Consider the following 19,987-nt stretch of genomic DNA (forward strand, 5'->3'; position numbering starts at 1 on the left):
CAGCAGCAGATCGATGCACACAGTCAGGGCACACGCTGGGTTTGGGTTCTGGGGCCCAAAGATGGGGTTTGCCTTCCAGAAGTTTTGTGTTGGGAGGGGAAGGCAGGAAATGTGCTTCACCTACAGCTGCCCACGGTGCTTTTGCGCTTCCCTGGCAGCAAACGGATTTGCCTCCCTCTCCTCCTGTGCCTTGCAGTCATTGATTCACACTGTTTTCCTAAATATAGGTCGGCCTCGTGAAGCTGCTCGCTCCCTTTACTCCAGCTGGAGGCGTGGGGCACGGAAGGTGCGCGCAGGGCCGGGGCTGGGCGGCCGCTGCCGCTCCCCTGGCATGTGCCGGAGAGCTCTGGCTGCGCCCCCGGCCCTTCGCCATCATCACCATGAATGCGGTGGATTTGGAACCCCCTTGGTGAGACTTAGACCAGGACCTGGCCCCGGCGCGGGTGATGCTCGGGGTGGTGTCGGTGCTGGGGGGTCGGCAGCGCACTTCGGTCCGAGCTGAAACAGCGGGAACGCGCCTCTGCTCTCCTCACCGGGCCGGGCCGGGGTCTCCACCGTCACCCACTCGGGGCTCGGGGACACCAGGACACGGGGACAGCGGGACGCGGGAGGGCGCGCGCACCCCCGCACCTCCCCCCGCAGGCGGCGCGCGCCGAAGCCATTCATGAAAAAGTTGACGTCAGGAGGGTGGGCGGGGCCCGGGCCCGGGCCACGCCCCCCGGGGCCATTTAAGGCGTCGCGGCGGCGGGCGTGGGGCTCAGAGCGGCGGCGGCGGAGTTGTGGCAGCGGTCTGTTAGTGCCGGGCGGCGACGCGCATCGTCCCACCTCATCCCGCACTGTCCTGCAGCGCCCGTGCCGTGCCTGGGTGCCCCTCCCGCCACCCCGCGCCCGGGGCTGCCTCCGCCGGGACTTCATGTCTGTGCTGTGCCCCCTGCCCTGGTGAGTGGGCACCTCCCGCGTGGGGCGGGCGGGGGGATGACGGCTCTGCTGCTGTGGCCGGGGGGCTCTTGAAGCGAAGCCGCTGCGTGTCTGCCGGGGCTTCGGCCGCCTCCCCTGTCCCGGGAGGAGGCGATGCAACGTGGGGCCCTGGGGCGGGATTTAGGGAAAGCGGAGGGAAGAAGGCCGGTGGCGGCGGTGCACACGCCGGGCGGTGCGAGCTGGCCGATAGCGGGATGAGCCGCAATAGGGGGAACTGCGAACTGTGGGAGTTCGCTTCACTTTCTCGCACTGGAAGCGCCATCAAGGCTGTAAAAGCCGGGCTGGAATTGGCGCCGCTCTCTCCGCTGGTGTGGAAGTCCCCGAGGTTGTAAAATAAGTCAGCGGGAGCTAAAGCACACCGGCTCGAACAATTAAAAAAAAAATTATATATAAAAAAACTAATTAAAAAAAACCCCAAACCAAAACCCCCAGCGCTTCCACTTTACTGCGGTTTTTTTACTTTCACTCCCTCGGAGAGCAGAGCTGGAGGAAGCGGAGTTAAAAGCGAAGCGCTGCCGCTGGAGCCTCCCCGGGTGTGCTTGAGCTGGGCTCCTGTGGGGAGAGTCAGGGAGGTGCTCCCAGGGCATTGGATATAGCTCCGGCTTACGAGGTACTGAGCTTTTTCCGCTGCCTTCCAAGGGGGGGCAGGAAGGAAGGGACCAGAAATAGACTGCCTACAGCCTCTGCTGCTCGCTTCGCTTTCCCGATGCCGCTTGAACCTTGCTCAGTCCTCCCGGAGCCCCTCAGATCACTGGAATGCTGTCTTTTGTTTCTAGCTCTGATTATCTGAGATCCGCTGAAATGACTGAAGTGATGATGAACACCCCAGCTATGGATGAGATCGGGCTAAGCCCCCGCAAGGATGGGCTGTCGTATCAGGTAAGTGCTTTGCTGACTGCTGAGGCATTAATCCCGTGTGGAATTGCCTGGGCTGGACTGTAAATTTGGTCTAATGTACCTTTCTATAGCCTGACCTAATAGTAGGTCTTGCTCTAGTGAGAACTAGTCAACAGACTGGAATGTTTGCTTGGCAGGAGATGGTTGTCTAAAATATCACTCGGTATCAGAGCGGGTTGGCAGAAGACTTGGTTGCTTTTGAAGTGATTGAGCCCCCACTCATTCAGCATTCCTGGGTCTCTGGGAGACAGGGAGATTGATTAAAGAAGGATTCATGCCACTCACTGGGCTGAGAGGACTCTTGAGATCTTTGTAAGACAGCATACAATTGACCTGCTGAGAGCAGGAGGATGCTGTTTATATGGCATCTACATCTGTTTGATCTGTTTCTTGGTTTTCCTGACTGACATGCCCATTTGAGAGGGTTAACAGTCCTCTGTAAGATACAGTAAGGCCAGAGACAGCCTAAACGAGCCTTGAAATGTCACTGGAGATATCAATACCTGAGGGCACGAGCTGCATTCATTCTGAAAGGTCTGAACAATGTAGTTAGCTGTTAGCCTCTAGATCAATGGCTGGGGTGAAGAGATGGTCTTCAACCAGCTCAAGCCTCAATATCCCTTTCATTTCCTAGCTTATAGTTAATCAAAGTGCAAGTTATGCATCTTAGCCTACTAGTTCCGTGGTTTCCTACACTTCCAGGAGACTTGTTGATGAAATCTAACACAGATGCTGAATGCTTGCAGATGACCTGCACCTGGTCTGTGCATTGGGTGACTCTTACCGGCAGATCCAGATGCAGGGTTCCTCCTTTGCAGATGTTACACAACCTGCACAGAGGCAGTTGCTCTAAGTGTGCATCCAAATGAGGTGTGCTGCTCTATGTTTGCATATTTATGTCTGAAAAATGAGCTACAAGGCAGCAGCAGTTCACTGAAGCATGAAATCAACTGAACTTTGGGCCATGGCTGAGGCCTCCAGCAGAAGGCAAAGATATATGAAGAAAAAGGGGATGCATTGCTTTTTTTAGTCAGAATTCTGGCTCTGGATTGTGCATGATGTTTGGTTTATAGCTGTGCTGTGCTTCAGTGCTTGAGTTAGTGGGAAGCATGCAGCCTCTTTCCTCTTTTACAGTGGGAATGCACAGGAATGAGAGAGGTTGTAAACCTGAAGCAACCAAACTTACCTCTGTGGGATGTTAGGTCATCTTTATGGGTCACCTTTTGAAGAGGCTTAACCCAGTCATGTCAAAGGCCTCTATTTACCTATCCAAATTTCCAGTGAGAGGCAAGATCTAGGTGCCCTGCTTGTTCTCATGATTGCTTCAGCAAGGTTTTTCCCCAAGTGCTAATGACCTTGATAAGTCTGTTTGGGCCAACTGGGGAACAGGCCTGTTTGGTTTTGAGTGGATCATCTGAACTGGAAGGTGGATGAGTCATAAATGCTGACTATTCATATCAATGCAGGGTTCTTGCATCCTAGATCTCTTCTCTTTAGTGGTCTAGTCACAGATAACTTTTATCAAATTCCAGCAAGAGCTGGGAACTTCACCTTGCTGTGAAACACACTGATGGCACCAAGAGCTGAGGTGTTGAAATGGAAGATCTTTATGGCACTAGGAGTGTGTGGGCTGTGTATGAGGTCTGCCTCCCAATCAGGTTCGTGTAAAGAGGGTTGGAGAGCAGGATCCAGCCTTCCTTCTCTGGCTGCTAGGCTGGGAATGTCACAGTGTAAGTCAAGGTAAGTTGAAAGCATCCTTAAAGGGTTGAAAACTCAAGTGAGAACAGCAAGGGCAAATCTGATGTCAATAGCACCATGGACTCTTTGTTCTGCCTCAGGCTTTGTGCTTCATCTTGCTGATGGTGAGAGTTTGGTACATGGAAAATTGTATGCTAGTCTGAGGACTATAGTGCAATAACTTAAAACCAGACAGGGCTAATGGAGCATGACTGCTCCTACACTGAGGCTTGTTGTTCTAAGCTGCAACATCTTCCTCCACTCATCTGCAGTGTCAGTGTAACAGCCCTTGACTGGCTACAAGAGGCAGAAAATAGAAAAGTGTAACCAGAACTAGGGAGAGGCAAGGCTTTAGCTTCAAAAATTTCTCTTGTTCCTTTAGTAGAACTTGTATTTATTTTACTACAGAGATGACCTCAAACTGAGGTTCAAAATGCCCCCTTCAGGCTCTGTGGAGCAGGGACTGCCTGGGAATTGGTCTGTAGGATGCTGTGAGACTGGGAGCTGCTTCTGCCACAGGCAGACATGAAACTGTCTGGACCAGAGGAGGTGGTACAGCAGCTTTGCTAGAACTGTAAAGCCCATCAATATCTGCTGCAGACAGACTTGTCCTACCAAGAGTACTGTTTCATAGTATTTTTGCCTTTACTTGGAAGTAAACTGAGTAAACAAGCTCTACCCTGAGTATAAACTTCAGCAATCCAATTCCTCTGTCCTGTGGGGTTCACTGAACTTCAGGGCTCCTGTCTGTCTTGCTGGTTATGAAGTGAACTTGTGTTGTTGATTTTTTTCCTTCTGCTTGCTTCACCCTCATGCCTCTGCTCATGCCCTGGACTGTCTGTCAGTCCTAGACATCAGCTGAAGGTGTGCACTCCCCTCACTGGTGAAGCTTTCTGGCCTTTGCTGGGTTGGCCATTACTGCTCTTTAAGCAATGGTATGAAAAGTCAGACTGCAAAACTAATACCAGTGTTGAGTTGCCTGCACAGGCTTGAGTAACTTGTACAATTCCATTTGCAAAACATGCTTTCTCAGTGTAGGAATGCCTTTTTTCCAGTTAATACACAAAATGCTTGTAAGCTTATGTGCTAATTTCAAAATCTTTCTCTGTAAGACATCTCTCATAACTGTATTTGTGACAGAAAGCTGCTCTCTGAACCCCCTGAAGATGGTTGAGCCAACAGATTGCAAGGGACTGAGCAGAAGTGAATGGTGAATTTGGGGCATGAGTCTCAGAACAGGGCAGCATAGACAAAACAGAAGATGTGACTGAAGAGATGATGTCATGCTGGGTCTTGTGCCTGCAGTGAGGAGCTATTTCTGGATCTTTAATAGATGTCCCATAATTCCCAAGGGACTTACTAAACAAAAAACTCGTTGAAATGCAGCTGATGGCTCAAGATGCCCCTGCTACAAACAGATGTGCCTATGGAGGGCTTCATGCACTTCCTGCCTGGCAGTCTCCAGCGAGCCAGGCCTTTTTTGCTGCTAGCCAGAGCTAATGTACCATTTGCTATTTTCCAGCCCCTAGAAATACCCGTTCTTTGAAGAGCCTCATCAGCACTCTGCCAGCTTGTCCTCTGCTGCCGTCTCGCAGCAGCACGAACAATGCCACTGAAACTGAGGCTGAATTAATCATTTCGTGGAGCTGTTGTCAAAACAGTGCCTTGACCTGAATCCTGCCTTGCTTCTTGGAAGTGGAGCGGGGTCTGAGCACAACTGAAAATACATTAATACCCAAAGTGTGTGTTTTGAGCAAATTCAGTGTCCTGAGTTGAGTGTGCTGCTTCACTGCAGACTGTCTGTCTGGCTGACTCGCTGGTCCTGTGGGACTTTAGGCTCCCTTTTAGGAAATTGGCCTGCGGAGGCTGAGCTTGCCGCATGCCATCAGCTGGGGTTTGGTTGTCATGGGGAGCTTGAGCTCTTTAAGTCATGATCGCATCATGCCGGGATCTGTCTGGGTTAATCACAGCCACAGCTAGCTGTGAATCACGTCAGAGTGGCTGAATCTGGGTAAATAGGCTTAACATTCCATCCAGGGTCTATGGAAAAAGCTTGGTGTCATGGAAGTCATTTTTGGTGAGTGTAACACCTCTTCACCAGCACTGGGGAAGCACTTACTTTCCCAGGGAGCTGTGGTGGTCAGTGCTGACGGGCTTGAGCTGTCTGCTGGATCCCTCCAATTAAGCTGGGAGACCAATGCATTGCTGACCCTAGGGCTGATGGCTGAGTGGAAATTGAACTTCCTCTGTAATTGTCTTGTTTTCTTGTGAGGTGCTTCATGTCTCTGCAGCCTTGATTTGTGCAGGGGAAGTCCTGCATCACAGCTGGTGCTTGGTGCTGGGGAAGGTCTTGAGACTGGGCTGCAAAAAGGTGATCATAGCAAGCATGGTTACTAGACAAGACTGGTAGGCTGAGTCAGTCTTATTCCAGGGTCTGGGACCTTGAATGAAGACAGGAGCAGGATATGGGGTAAACAGATCCAAAACTAACCATGTTTGCAGCTATGCTATGCACAAAACTGTTCCACTGAGACCCAACCTGAAGACCGCAGCTAATCGGAACACCTCAGTGTGTGTTTTTTCCTCCCTCCTTTGATACCTTGTTACTTTGTTGGAAAATTATTAGATGTATGAAGTTTCCTTGACACCGTCCCCCAAGATAGGGCAATATGTCTGTCGCTGAGGAATTATCATAGTTCATCAACCTGAGTCACGGGCTGCTGTGTGAACACTTGATGGAGCTCGGTTTCGAGTCATGACTACTGTGTGAGTAAATGTATGTATTGTAGCTGGAAAAGTCCTCCAGAGAGGACACAGAAAGATGGCCTAAATATTTCCTGAAATGAGCTTGTCATGCTTCTCAGTGGCAGTAAAGTTTTGTTTTAAAAGCTTAAATGATGGTTTGGGATTTGGAATATTGGCTTGACACTGCTGAAGAGGCACAAAATTCAGCTTTGTAGTACTGGGAGGATGAGTGATGTGTACATCGGGGTATATGCTGTACCTGAAGTGGTATGTCTGCCAGTACAGACTTCTCAGTCTTGTATAGTTCTGCTGCAATGAAACAAAGCTTTCCCCCAAAACAGTAACTTAATTTGGAAAGATCTCATTGCCTTAGTCTCCCTGTAATACAATTTAAATAGTTTTCAGCCCCATGGGAGGGGAGACAAGCATTTTAACTATGGGTGTTGGTATGGAGTACACATGTGGAAGTTGTTTTGAATTTACAAGTGTCACTTGGATTATGGTAGTGCTGAGCTAATCCTCTTAATTGTCTGACATCTCTCCTGCTTTTGGTGTTTCTCCATCCCTGTGAATGCTGAGAAAGGGTTTGAGCCTCCCCAGGGCAATGAAAACTTTCCATTCTTGTTGCCAAGACTTCATTCAAGGAGAGTAGAGCTAGATCATCTGAAACAGAGGCAAACATGATCTTCCTAAAATCATTTTAAGTTTTGTTTCAAGTTCTGCTTTTTCCTGCCCTTTCTAGCTGCAAGGCAAGAGTTTGGTCAATTTGTATGTGATCTGGATTGGTTCTTGAGGAGAGCAGTTCCCCAAACATAATCTGGAGGGGCCTGTGAAAACCAGTCTTGCTGTTAGTGAGAAGCTTTGTTGAGTAGGGTAAGAAGATACAGACATGTCCTCTGTGGGCTCTAGAGGTGTTGGATGGGTCTCTCCATGGGCCAGGAGTTGGGCCTCAGCTACAGAGGGAGGCTCTGCAGAAGTGGTTGCAGCCCCTCATGCAGTGTCATGCAAGGGAAGGGTAGGAAGATACCTTTGAGTTGCTGCTAAATTTGATTTTAGACAGCCATCACAACCAGTTGGTGGTTGTCACTTGTCCCCCCCACCAAGTGACCAGGTCAGCCAAGGGAAGGCATCTGCCTCAGCTGTGTGCAAGGTGATGAATGAGAGGGAGAAGCTAACCCATGCCTGTTTTGCTCTTTAGGTGGTGGGGAGGTGCAGAGTCTTCCTCCCACGCACCTGAGCTGAGTAATGTGACTAGAAAGGCTTGAAGGCAGGTTTTGCTGTCCTGGCTCCTGTGCCAGAGGGTGCAGAGCTCCCAGGTCAGAGCTGAGCTGCTGTATTCCCAGCGTGGACCTTGCTGCAAATTTGGAGAGTTTTTTTTCTTTCCATTGTCTAAATCTGGAGTGGGACCAGATTAGGCATATGGAACCAACAAATGTAGCATGAGACTGCTGGAGTGGGACAGGAGAGAGCTGATGCTTCCCTATGTTTTTTTATGAAGAGTGAGTGGGGAGGCCGGTTGGAGTAACTTTTCCACCTATCTTTCCCAGATGTACAATTAGTCTTAATCTGCAGCCCTTTTTTCTCAGGTCCCTGTGCTTGGCCTGCTGTTGCCCTGGCTGTCACATTGAAGGAAATCTGCCTTTCTGTACTTTTTCCATTGACTGTCCACACCCCTTCTAAGGGCAGTTGCAACATCTCCCTTCATGCTGCCTCAACGATTAAAAAGCATGACTTAGTGGAAAAAATCCTGACCTTCTTGGGTTCGGCCTGTCCTGCAGCTGTTTGAGATAAGATTGTGCTAGGAGGTTTTTTTATTAAAAAAGCTGCACACCACATTTTGCGGATATTTGTTTGTAAGGAAATGACTACTACTTAGTTTCTGGAAAAAAAATCTGTCAGGCTATTTTCAAAGAAATTGCTCCAATTTGACCTAATGTGCTTAAAATAATAGCAGCCAAAGGTTACTTTAATTATTATACTGCTATTTTTCTTACATAGGAGGCTATTTTCATGATATTATCAGCTTATGTAACCTCCTGAACCACACTTTTTTTTTCCATTGCAACCTTCTAAACCGTGTAATGTCAAGGGTACTTTTTTCCTATCCTGAGTTTAGATAATGAGTTGATGCTTAGGAGTCACTGCCTGTACTTCCAGTAATGCACTGTGTGCCTGAAACTGCCTTTGTTTGCCTAAGCAGAAGCCACAAAGTTCCAAGGAACAGTTAGTCTCACTTGTGCCAGGAGTGACTAATAGCAAGTAGCTCACACTGCAGTGCCCAGGCTGATGTGACCATGTTCGAGGACCTCACCTGCTCTTGTGCACCTGAAGAGCATGTGGGTGGTGGGTGCTGAGGTGGGAGCTGGACTCTTGCACCACTGTCCCCCGGACCCGATGAATGTGTGCAAACAGCCCCTGATTTGTTCATTACCTTCTGTTACCTCACCTGACTTTGCATTAAGTAGCAGCCTTATGGTTGTCTCAGGTTGGCAGTCTGGTTGCCACAAAGCTTTGCGTGCAAGGGAGAAATGAGGCTGTATAGCAGAAGACTGAATATTGCCAAGGAGAGAATGGTGCAGTTAGAAGTTGCTAAGTCAAAGAACGAGTTGATAGGATGTTATTTAGTTTTTTGTGGCCAGGGCATCCCAAGGTGGTGGATACCCACGTGATTGGCACAAGGAGAATGACGCTTCATGGTTAATGCTCAGGGCTGCTGGACGGGGAGCCTGCTTTTGTAACTGGAACCACAAAGATCAAAGCAGATCTCGCTCTCAAGCTGAGGCTGAGGCTGGCAGCGTTGCTCCCTGCGAAGATGCTCTTGTGACTTTCTTGAATGCAGACGGTGTTCAAAGAAAAGTACAGCCATCTGAGTTCTCACCCCGTCTGTAGCCTCAAGGGGAAAATGCATTTTGTCATTATCTTCTTTGGGGTGTTTAAATGCAACTGTAATGTGAAATGGGCACTCTGATAAAATTGTTTGAAATAACAGGTGGTAATTGTTTAATCCTCTGGTTACCTATGAGGAGATCTGATGTGGTAAGTGGCTTTTGTCACCCAGCAGTTCCCTTCTGGAAGAGCTGGAGTTTGTAGCTGTTCCCCTAGTAAGTTACCTATAAGTAATACCACGTTTTCTGTTCACATTGCAATCTAGTCATGCAAAGCTTCTGCTAACGCTTCACCAGCAGTCTTTCCTGTACCCACATTTCACCTCAATTCCTAGTAGGATCAAAGTGTGCATCCCAGTGGCACTACCAGCAAATATGGGCCTTGGTGCTTCTGCAGTGCACGAGCTTTTGCATCCATATGGCAAGCTATGGATGGGAGGGGATGGATAAGGTAGTGGTCTGTGCACCTTGAGAGGCTGGAGAGAAGGGAGTCCTCCTATTCCTTGCATCAGAAATACGATACATAACTGCTGGCTATGTCACAGGTACCTCTTTCCTGAAGAAATATGGTCCAGTAGCCAGCCCTTCCATACAATGAGTGTGTCTTCCTGCTGAGTTTCACTGCTGATGTATGGTAGCTGTAGCCTGCAGAATGCTGCCAAAATTATCTCTAAAATGCAGCTGAGCTGCTGTTTCAGGCTGGCACTGTGGCCCTGGAGCGATACCAGACACAGACCCTTGCTGCAAGGGTCTGGACCACTCTGGCCGTGGGTTGCCGTGTGCCTCTTCCTTTCCAGCAGCAGAGCCTGGAGAACAAGCCTGTTCTCATGTGCAGCTTGACCAGCAGCAGGAAATGAGATCTCAGATTCTCTGATCAAGATAGCTCAGTGTGCAAACTCGAGAGCATTAATGCAAAAGCAGGGCTGGGGGAGTGGGGCGTTTGGATAAACATCCAAAAGGGCAGATACCTATTTGCTGAGCACTATCCAAGCAAGCGCGTGCTTTGGAAGCCTCTTGGGCAGTGCTCATTTCCATTACCTGGCGACTCGAAAAGGTTACTTACAAGTGCAAGAGTATTCCCATCACTCTATGGTTGACTCTGTGTCCAGACTAGTCTACCCTGGGGACCTGAGTGTCTTGAGTTGGGTTTTGGCTAAGACTGTTTGAATGCAGCCCCTCTCACAGACTGCTCCTTGGCTCTTTCAGATCTTCCCCGATCCCTCGGACTTCGATCGTTACTGTAAGCTGAAGGACCGTCTGCCCTCGATCGTGGTGGAGCCAACGGAGGGCGATGTGGAGAGCGGTGAGCTGAGATGGCCGCCTGAAGAGTTCCTCGTGCAGGAGGAGGACGAGGAAGAGGAGGAAGAAAACTGTGAAGACGCAAAGAAGGACAACAAGGAGCAATAAATGGCATCTGAGGAAAGGCAAGGGACTGCACCCTTCTGAAGGAAGAGCCACACTTTTTTTGAAAGTCTTTTTAAAAAGACAAGTTCAATTTTGCACCTGCGAGATCTTAGTTTTTTTGTATTCTCTGTATCGAGAACTGAAGCCCTCGGTGTCACCAGACCTCCTGAGGAAGGAAGGAAGTAACACAGAGAAATGTTTGCTGTTCTCAAGATCATTATCTGTATTTTTCCGAGGCGGAGGCAGCAGTGAAATTCCAAGCACATGGCAGAGGGTGACCACCCGAGGACTGCTGGAGGGGGGAGCTCGGGGAGGGGGAGGAAAGTTGGCGATGGCAGCGTTTGGCTGGGAGCTGCCTCTGGCTAAAAGCATGAGAACAGAGCCGTAATATCTCAGATTTGCCTTTCTTACAGCTTCCATTTTGTGTGTTTTGGGGGTGGAAGGGTGTCCATAGCGAAGCATGGCTAAATGCTCTAGTGACAAGGGGCCTGTAGCTCTCCCCGGTTTGGCACCTCCTAGGGTAAGATGAGCGTCCATAAGAGTAGTTCGGTTTCTTGCTCTCGCTGTTGAGCCTGTTTTCCAGCCACTTTTTTCCCAAAGCTATTTACTCCCCCTGTTTGCCTTTAGACTCTTACATGCTGAACAGCTGTATTTGCAGGATAATGTTAGGCTGCTGCTTGTCATCTCTACTGCGATGCCCTAGTTTATCTTGCAGGTGGTTAGTGTGAGGTGATGCTAAAGGTGCTTCTGTCTGCAGCAAGAGCTCATGTAGGTTTGAACACCTCAGATTTTTCTCTCCTGTTTGCTGAGGCTGCTGTGGTTGGTCTCATGTCATACGGCACCCAAAGGAGGTGGAGATTTATGCCTCCTTACCTTGGTGTCCTTGAGGTTGTAGGGTTTCATGTCTCTTAACTAGCTGGCCAATGGGCTTGTGAGGGTTGGGGTGGGGTTGGGGGGATCTCCTCTGACTTTGCACTGCAGGGCCTCCTCAGTGCAGGACAGGCTGGTAGCGGGGTGTGTTGTGGGGCTGCCAGACCCGGAGATCATCCAAAGACAAAACACCAGATCTAGTGTGGATCACCAGTGGGGGTTGTAGGAGGGGTCTCTTGGGAGAGGATTAGTCTGGGTGTCCTGAGACAAGATGTGTTTCTGCTTCTTAGCAAGGGTGAAACATTGATGGTTTTTTAATGAAGTGCAGACTGTCTTGTGAAGTCTGTGGTTGTGTCCTCTTCATCATATCCTGCCTCAAGGAGAAGTCATTGCCTCCATTTGAGGAGAAGGCCAGTCTGCTGCCAGACAGGGTAACCTGCTGCTTTCCTGGAAAGGGATGATCTTGCATCTTTGGGGACCAGCTCTGGAGCCAGTGGTCTTGGGATAGGACAAGAACAGTTACCACCTAAACCAAATCTGGGGTCATGGAAGAGAAAAAAATGTCAAGGCCTTAACCAAACTTCCATAATAATCCCAATGCCACCCCCCTTTGCTTATAACTCGTTCCATTTTTAAAATCTATTTGGACGTGTGTGTATTTGTATTTTTAATACCTCATGAGTAGTTAAACGCTGGTGGGGTTTGGGAACCGCTTTTAACATATTGGCAGGATTGTTTTAGTCTTGTCTTGCTTGTGTTTAAACATAATGGCAATAATTTATCAGCTCTGTGTAACTGTTTTGGACAGATCGGAGTTTGGAGATGAGTTAGCACAAAGCAGGAGAAATTCAGTGTTCCTACACTGTGGCTGGTCTCTGGTCCAGCCACGCAGACCCAGTTATACACACTCCCTGCCCATCTTGGTGGATGGCTGATCACTGAATGGTCATGATGTGGTGATACCATTTTCTCTAGTGATGGATTCAGCTGTTGTATCTGTAACACTTGTTCTAGTCTTGCTGTCTTACTGGAATGAGCTTGTACACCTGCATACCAGCCAGTTGTCTTATTTCTAAGTGTTACTCTCTATTGGTCTCTACCATCTGTACCACCAAGTCAAAGCTGTATATCAAAGATATTATTACTATGTGGGCAGCAGTGAGATGGCAATCCTTGGACTTCAGACCTGCTGTCTGCCCTAAAGACTTGCATATTTCTGTCTGCATCCTTTTTTTGGAAGTATTGTGTATATTTCTATTTGTTGTTGAACGTATCTAAAGAACAAAGCACTCCAGTAAAACTCCTCCTGTTGTATGATATACATTCTATATTTCTGTAATTCTTTTTTGAGCCTCAGGGAGAAGCTAGCATTTTTTTCAAACTACATTTTTGTCACTGTGACAGTTGTAAATAAAGTTTGAAAATGCTTTCCAAACATACTGGCTTTGTTTTTACTGCCAGAGTGGGTTGGGATGGTTAACATTCTAGGTCATGGCCAGTCCTTGTGTTTCAGATGTGCTTAGGTGTGTTGACTTGCAAGGCTAATGCCAGTATCTGAAGAGGCTCATGTCTGTCAGCTGAGGCTCTTCTGTGAGCCTGGAGATGCTGGTTTCATGCATGTGGCTGCCCTCAGATCATGCCTTATGGCATTGTAAACCTGATCGACTTAGAGTGAGGGGCAGCATGTTTGCCTTCCATCTTCCTGTGACTGCTTATTGCTGTGTGAAAGGCTGCAGCAAACTGCTGCTCCAGCTTATTTGGTCCTTAAAAAAAAAAAAATCTGTATTTATATCTGTAATCTACATCTACCCCCTTACCTAACCTTACAGAGCATGAAGTAATGGAGAGTGGAAACTATTCATAGCTGCTGTTAGTCATGTTCCTTGTGCATGCTCTTACCCTGCCCTGAACAACAAGCACAAAGGTAAGTCTTGCCTTGCTGTGGGATGTTGGGGTCTCAGCTGAGCTGCCCAGGGCTGTCTGCTTTGGCCATTGCAGGTCTAGAGGTCAACTCTTCTTGAGTACTTGGTTGTATCTTGTCGCACACTAATGGCTGTGTGCTATGGTTTGTGGTGCTGCTGGAGGAAATGGCATTTGAATGTGATTCTGAACTTGTTTGGCACCAAGGCAGTGCTCAGGGTATAGAAATCTGACCACGCCAGGATTCAGTAATTAAAATTGTGTACTTAATGGGATTAAATTTTCCACTAAAACCATGTGATAAGAAGCAAACACCCTGGAATACCCATATATTTAAGATACATGGATAGAAGTTCCTGTGATTTGGCAGGTAACACTCTAATCTTACCTATGCAAACAAGCTCAGCTTGAGGCTAGTGTGTTATGTTTACATGAAACTGGTTTAAATACACTAATGACTATTAGATTTAATGCTTGAACTGAGGGCATGGTCAATGTGAGCCCTATACTTCACAGATGAATTGTATTGGGCTCAACCCCCATGGATGATTTACGCCATGGAAACAAATGCAGTATTGAGCCTTGCCTTTCCTTTTTTTCAGTCAGTGTCTAGCTAAGGTGCCTTGATTTCTTCTTTTCCTTGGGCATGGAGTTACTTGCCTTGTAGAAGCTGCTGCAGCATTTCTAAGATGAAGTCCTGGTCTGAAATCCGTGATGTTCACTCTTGCCCAAGAACATTTCAGTTTAAAATACAGCACTGGTTAGGGAAACTGCAAATGTATTGAACTTGTCTGCTACTTCCAGGTGCTTCACACAAACAGGTTTTTCAGGCTTGTGTCACAAAGGAGCCACTCACTTTGTTTCCTGATGCACCATGCTATTTTGGGGCCAGACCAGAAGGTTTGGCCTCTCATCTGGGCTTGCTCTGCCAGGGGGTCTGCTTTGTATCAGCCTGAAGCAGTGCTGGTGGGAAGGGGGCTCTTTCCTGCTCCTTGGCTCCAGCTGTTGCGGTCAACTTTCATCATCAAATGAAAAGAAGCTTGCCGCTGAATGGGTGAGCCTGAATTGTCCCAAAACATTGGTGGGTGGCATAAGGACCTCTCTTTGCACATGGAGCAATGTTTCTTCTGGCTCTCGTTTAAACCTGAGGCGTTTGTCCTCCCCAAAGCTTTGCCCTGTAGTTGAAACTTGTGACACAGCAAGCTGTGCACTGCTGTCCTGCTTAGTTCAGCCTATATTCACTCTCCCAAATACTTCACTTGTAGTGTTCACTGTACCCACTTCTGTTTGGCTTCATCAAAGCACACGGTCACTTGAAACACACTGTGCAGATGAACTGTTGGCATCTGATTTTTGCCTGTGTTTGGGTGCAGATGAAAAATTTTTGCTCTGTGGGAGTGCAAAGATAATTCACCATCAGCATTCCATGTGGGGAGCAGCCCCCCTAGGATACAGCTCCCCTTGGTACAGGTCAAAGTCCTGCTCTGGTGTAAGCACACTCTTTATCATTGCAAGCAACGGGAGAAGCTGAATTGTCTTCCAGGTGAGCTGTCTCCTTCCAATTTTAGTCCCTGTAGGAAGTTCCCAGCAGCTGAGGACATGGAGTTTCATCCCTGTGGTGTTGATCTGCTTTGAGATACCTCGAAGCACAATCAAAACTAAAACAAAATCTCTCAAATCTATTCACCTGGAACAAACTAAGGGATGCAAAGAGCAACACATAATGCACATGCTCTGAGCTCTCAAAAAGCAATCCTGGGCACCAAGCATCTCCATGTAAACAAGAGGAATTACTATCCCTAAATCCTTGCTTGAGAAGAAAAGCTCTGGGTGCTTCATGGTTCAAGTGATGCCTTTTCACTTATGTTTGGACATGAAGGCAAAGATCTGGGTCTGGACCCGGGAGAAGCACAGCACAGTTTAATTATGCACCTGCCCACTGCCCCCAGGGTTGGTGGATCCATGTCGATGCCTCTCTCCCTCCAGCAGCAATTTCGAGAGCGTGTCCACACGTCCTGCTGCAAGGCTGTTGCTGCGTGTTTCAGGGTCCCCTGGTGAAAAGCTGGATTAAAGGGTAGGTGGGGGCAAGTGGGTGGCACTGTGGCATGTTTAAGGTTTCTTCGCCTGGGTATGCTCAGGCAGGTGTAGAACATGCTGGGGCTCCCTGCAGCAGAAGGGCAGCATGCGAAAGTGTGGGGGCATCCCTTGAGCCTTGGCTCATCAACGGCTCTCTCAGAGAGCCAGTTGCACAGTGGCATCGGATTTTCAGCCACTTGGGTTAAAAAGGTGTCACTTTTCTACATCTACAGTGATCATCTACCTGCAGAAAGGGTTGTGCAAGCCTGGATGGAGACCAGCTTTGCTGAACTAAGCTCAAACCTGTCCTAACAAAAATGGAAGCTTATGAGCAGTTTATTTAGCAGGGGGAGGGAAGAGGCTTCATGCCCAACACCTACGGAGGAACTGAGTGCAGAAACCTGCTTTACCCAGGAAATGTCTGGGACTGGTGGTAGTGGTGTGTGTGTGGACACAGTGAGGAGCAGGGCTGGAGAGAAAAGCGGCTGCTGCCAAGCAAGGAAGGACACTGTGGGTGGCTGCTGGCCTGGGGCAGGAAGGGGAGGAGGATGGGATGGGGTTGTAAGGTGTGACAGTGGGGAGTTGCTCTGCCAAAGGTCCTTTAAGGCTCCATGGTTTCATGCCTGAAGGAGTGGATGTGCAACCAGGACATACACTGGGGTGCCCATTGCCCTCATCAGTGCCCAACGTTTGGTCAGTGCAAGTTCACTTCGAGGAAGGGATGAGCAGGGCTTGGCTTTGTCATGCTGTGCTGATGGTCCCAGCATGAGCTGAAAGCCTGGGGTAGCAGGCTGGTGCAGTTTGGTTGCCAGAACTGGAAACAGAGCAGCTGGGGAAGAGTTTCAGAGCCTGAAAATGTCTTCAAGCACAACGAGTCATAACCCTTGCTAGTGAAACAGCATCAACAGAAACTACTTTGGTGGGGCTGGAGCATGGATAATACACTGATGAGGCTCTGGAACATCCCAGAAGTTGTGGGTCATTGCTTCCTGGGGCTAGTGGGAAGGCCTGGGAGATAAATTGGTCTCCACATTGTGGGAGAGAGCACCAGCCTTTATCCCCTGGTCCCACCTTCCCTATAGTGATTAAAAGGGGAAGGAGTGGGTTCAAGGCAAGAAAAGTAATTGTTGATGTTTCAAATCGGGCTTTTTCCTGTCAATGAAGAACGTTTTCTCCCAAACCATGTTATAACTCCATGAGAGTTGTCTTGTGCCTTTTCTACATTAAAACAAAAAATTTGAGCTCTGTGCTTGGAGTCAGAGACCTGTACATTGCCTACCAACGGCAGCAAAGATAGGGCAGCAGTGGCTGGGGGACCAAGGAAACAGCCTGGAGGGGTGAGCCCCTGCCCATCACAACAGGCAGCTGAGGCATAACAAAGTGAAACACACTATTTTGAGAGCCCTGAGGGGTGGAAAGACTGAGCAGGGAGGAAAGCCACAAAGGAAGCATGCACCGAGAACTTCTTCCCTGCCAGAGCTGTAACCACACAGGGTTACCGTAGCAGCGACCATCAGCTTCATCTGATAAAAATAAGCAAGGAAGTCAAGTGTACGAGAGGGAGAGGATGTCAGAAGCCAAGCATGAAAATGTTACAGCAGCTTTGCTTTCATTTTCAATGCTTCCTTCTTTATTCAGCCCTCAGCCAGGTATTTCCTACCCCATCTGTCCCAGAGTGTGTCCTGCCACTAACACCTCTCTCCCAAACAGTTCCTGGCCCAGGTGTGTTCGTGGTTCCATGCTGGTGTGCACAGTGCCCCTGCCACACATGTAGGGAGCCACATGCATGCAGCCTACAGCTCTGCTGTAAGCTGCAGGGGTGGAGCAGCAGCCAACGCCTCGTCCAGCTACAGCGGGGCAGCTCCTCACCTCCTCCAGGGTCACACTGGCTGGTGCCTTTGACTCTGGCCTCCAAAGGTGAGGATGAATACAAGGGAAAACAGAGGAAAAAAATCCCAGAGCAGTCACTGCCACATAACAGTCTGCTCCTGCTGTTCTCCATGCTGGGGACAGCTCAGCTGTAGTTGGAGATGGCTCAGGTTTGCAGCTTTCTCCAGCTGCACCAGGGTTGGAAAAAAGGTGGCTGTATTAAAAGGGGTTTGAACTCTTCCCTGCGGGTTCTCTGCATTCAGAAGTAAGAGCCAGACAGGTTACAATCAGCTCAACAAATATTTGTCAAGCACAAGCTTTCCTGATCGGTGTTTGACAACTCTTTTCCGCTGCCGTTGTTGCCAGCACTGCGGCTGTCAGGTCTGCTGTGGATGCTGCCTGCCGGGTGAGGACTGGCCCCTGCTGCAAGGAGAGCTGAGAACACATTTCCCCTGGTTAAAACAGCATCTCTTTGCTGGCTGGGTGACAACAACCCTCCTCTCTACAGGGTGGAGGTGAGATGGCTGAAATTGGGTGGTCTGGCAAGCTGCAGAGGTGGAGCTCCCTGCCATGATCCCTCGGGTGGGGAAGCCCTTTCCAGCGTGCCGAGAGGGCTCTGTGTTCATGCTTGTGTGTGTGTGTGTGTGCAGGTGGGATTTGCCTCTCAGTTCCCTACCTTCTCCTGTTCTGGCGCTCATGGCTTGCTTTACCTATTGAGTAATTGGCACATTACAACATTGATTTGGTGGGTTGAATCCAGTAATGCTCCAGCTGATGGGATTTGGGATACCTTCACGAGAGGGGAAGACAGAGACAGCTTTAGAACAGGGTCTTGTGCATAAACTTGCTCTGACAATGGGACTGAGAGGCAGCTTTGCAGGGGCTCCTCAGTCCCCGCCAGGCTCAGCTGATCTGTGCTGGCGTATTATCCCTTGCACCCAAGGACAAAGGGACTTTGTAGTGTGCAGTCTCATGACCTGTCTCTATCCATGGGTCGCTTAACTGAGTTGAAATGGGATTTGCCAAAACCCAGAGTGCTTGGATGTGGATCTGCTGTGGGTGCCCATGTGTGGTAGAGGGAAGAGCCTGTGGGTGTTTGTATGGGGCAGGAGAGAGCCGTGCTGCACACTACTGTGCACCTCACTGGTGCTCCCAGGTGGACACTTGAGCTGTCCTAGCCCATTCTAGAGCCTTTCTCAGCTGCTCAGAGGTGCTTGCTGCAGTATATTTCACAGACTACATCCTGTCCTCGTGCTCCTCTCCAGTAGCCTTTCTACTTTTTCTTGGTAGCAGCCCAAGTGATTTCTCCAGGGCCTCCTCCTACCTCTGCCTTGCTTGATCTGAGCAGCTGAACCTCTGTAACTGTTCCTGACCTCTGTAAAATATGATTGGCCACAGAATGCATGAAGTATAATATTTGACTAAAGTGAGTATTTCGTTCTTTACAGGGACCTGCCATGGGTGACTTTCCATATCTGCCTCTTCCAACAAACCTTACCCGTTTGTCTGCAGGGAAGGTTCCTGGTGTGATGCAATAGCAGTCAGTTTTGAGTAAACCTGATCAAAAGAAATCTCTAGAGCCACAGCTCTCAGAAGAGATGGTTCATTTGGCTGAGTTTCAGCCAGGAAGCCAGCAAAAAGCTCCCATTTGCAGACCTTGTGATGCCACCTCCCACTCTGGCACTGAGCTAGTCATGCTGAGCTGCCTCTGTTGTAATTAAAACTCGGGTGTTTAGTCTGAGATAGTGGTTAGGTCTCCTCCTATATTCCATGGAAGGAAGTAAATTCCTCCAGAAGGTGAATCATCTTAGTAGCCTATCAGGAAAGAATGACTTCTTGGAGCTCCTCTGGCTAGCAAGAGGATGGAGATAACCATGTAGTTGATTAGAGGGGTGGATCACCTCTTCTCTAAGGAAAGGCTACGAGAATTGAGATTGTTGAGCCTGGAAAAGCGAAGGATTTGGGGTGACCTAATTGCATCCTTCCAGTACTTGAAGGAAGGCTACAAGAAAGATGGAGAGAGACCATTCACAAGAGCGTGCAGTGACAGAACAAGGAAGAATGAATTCAAACTGGAAGAGGGTAGGTTTAGATCAGATATTAGGAAGAAATATTTACTGTGAAAGTGGTGAGGCACTGCCACAAGTTGCCCAGAGAAGTTGCAAATGCCCTATCCCTAGAAGTTTTAAAGCCAGTTTGGGTAGAGCTCTGAGCAATCTGGTCTAATGGAAGGTGTCTTTGCCCATGGCAGGGGGGTTGGAACTAGATGATCTTTAATGTCCTTTCCAACTTAAACCATTCTATGTTTCTATGAGTTGACATGCCCAGCTTTCAAGTAGTTGAAGACAGATGAGCTGACAGAAACCTCACCCCTAGTTTCTTTTGTGCTTTCACCTTGTTGTGTTTGCCCCTTCACATGTCAATGTCTTGTTTCTGTAGTGTAATGAGATCTATGCACCCATGGTCAGCCATTCTGTGTGCGCCCAGTGGACTGAATTCACTGGAAAATTCACATTTCTTAATCACCACAAAAATAACACCAAATAAGCAGGGCATCAGTCACATGAAGGGACACAACAGGGTGAAAAAAAACCCCACTGGGGAAT

General features: G+C 48.7%; 1 protein-coding gene across 1 annotated transcript; it reads left to right on the forward strand.

Moving 5' to 3' along the window:
- The first annotated feature begins 758 nt into the window (after positions 1 to 758).
- Positions 759 to 12,953, forward strand: LBH (LBH regulator of WNT signaling pathway). The gene is made up of 3 exons (XM_032683169.1): positions 759 to 939; positions 1,755 to 1,857; positions 10,449 to 12,953. Exons 1-3 carry the CDS (start codon positions 914 to 916, stop codon positions 10,647 to 10,649), a joined length of 330 nt encoding a protein of 109 aa, XP_032539060.1. The 5' UTR covers positions 759 to 913; the 3' UTR covers positions 10,650 to 12,953.
- The last annotated feature ends 7,034 nt before the right edge of the window (positions 12,954 to 19,987 follow it).

The sequence above is a fragment of the Chiroxiphia lanceolata genome, chromosome 3, assembly GCF_009829145.1.
Source record: "Chiroxiphia lanceolata isolate bChiLan1 chromosome 3, bChiLan1.pri, whole genome shotgun sequence".
Taxonomy (NCBI): Eukaryota; Metazoa; Chordata; class Aves; order Passeriformes; family Pipridae; genus Chiroxiphia; species Chiroxiphia lanceolata.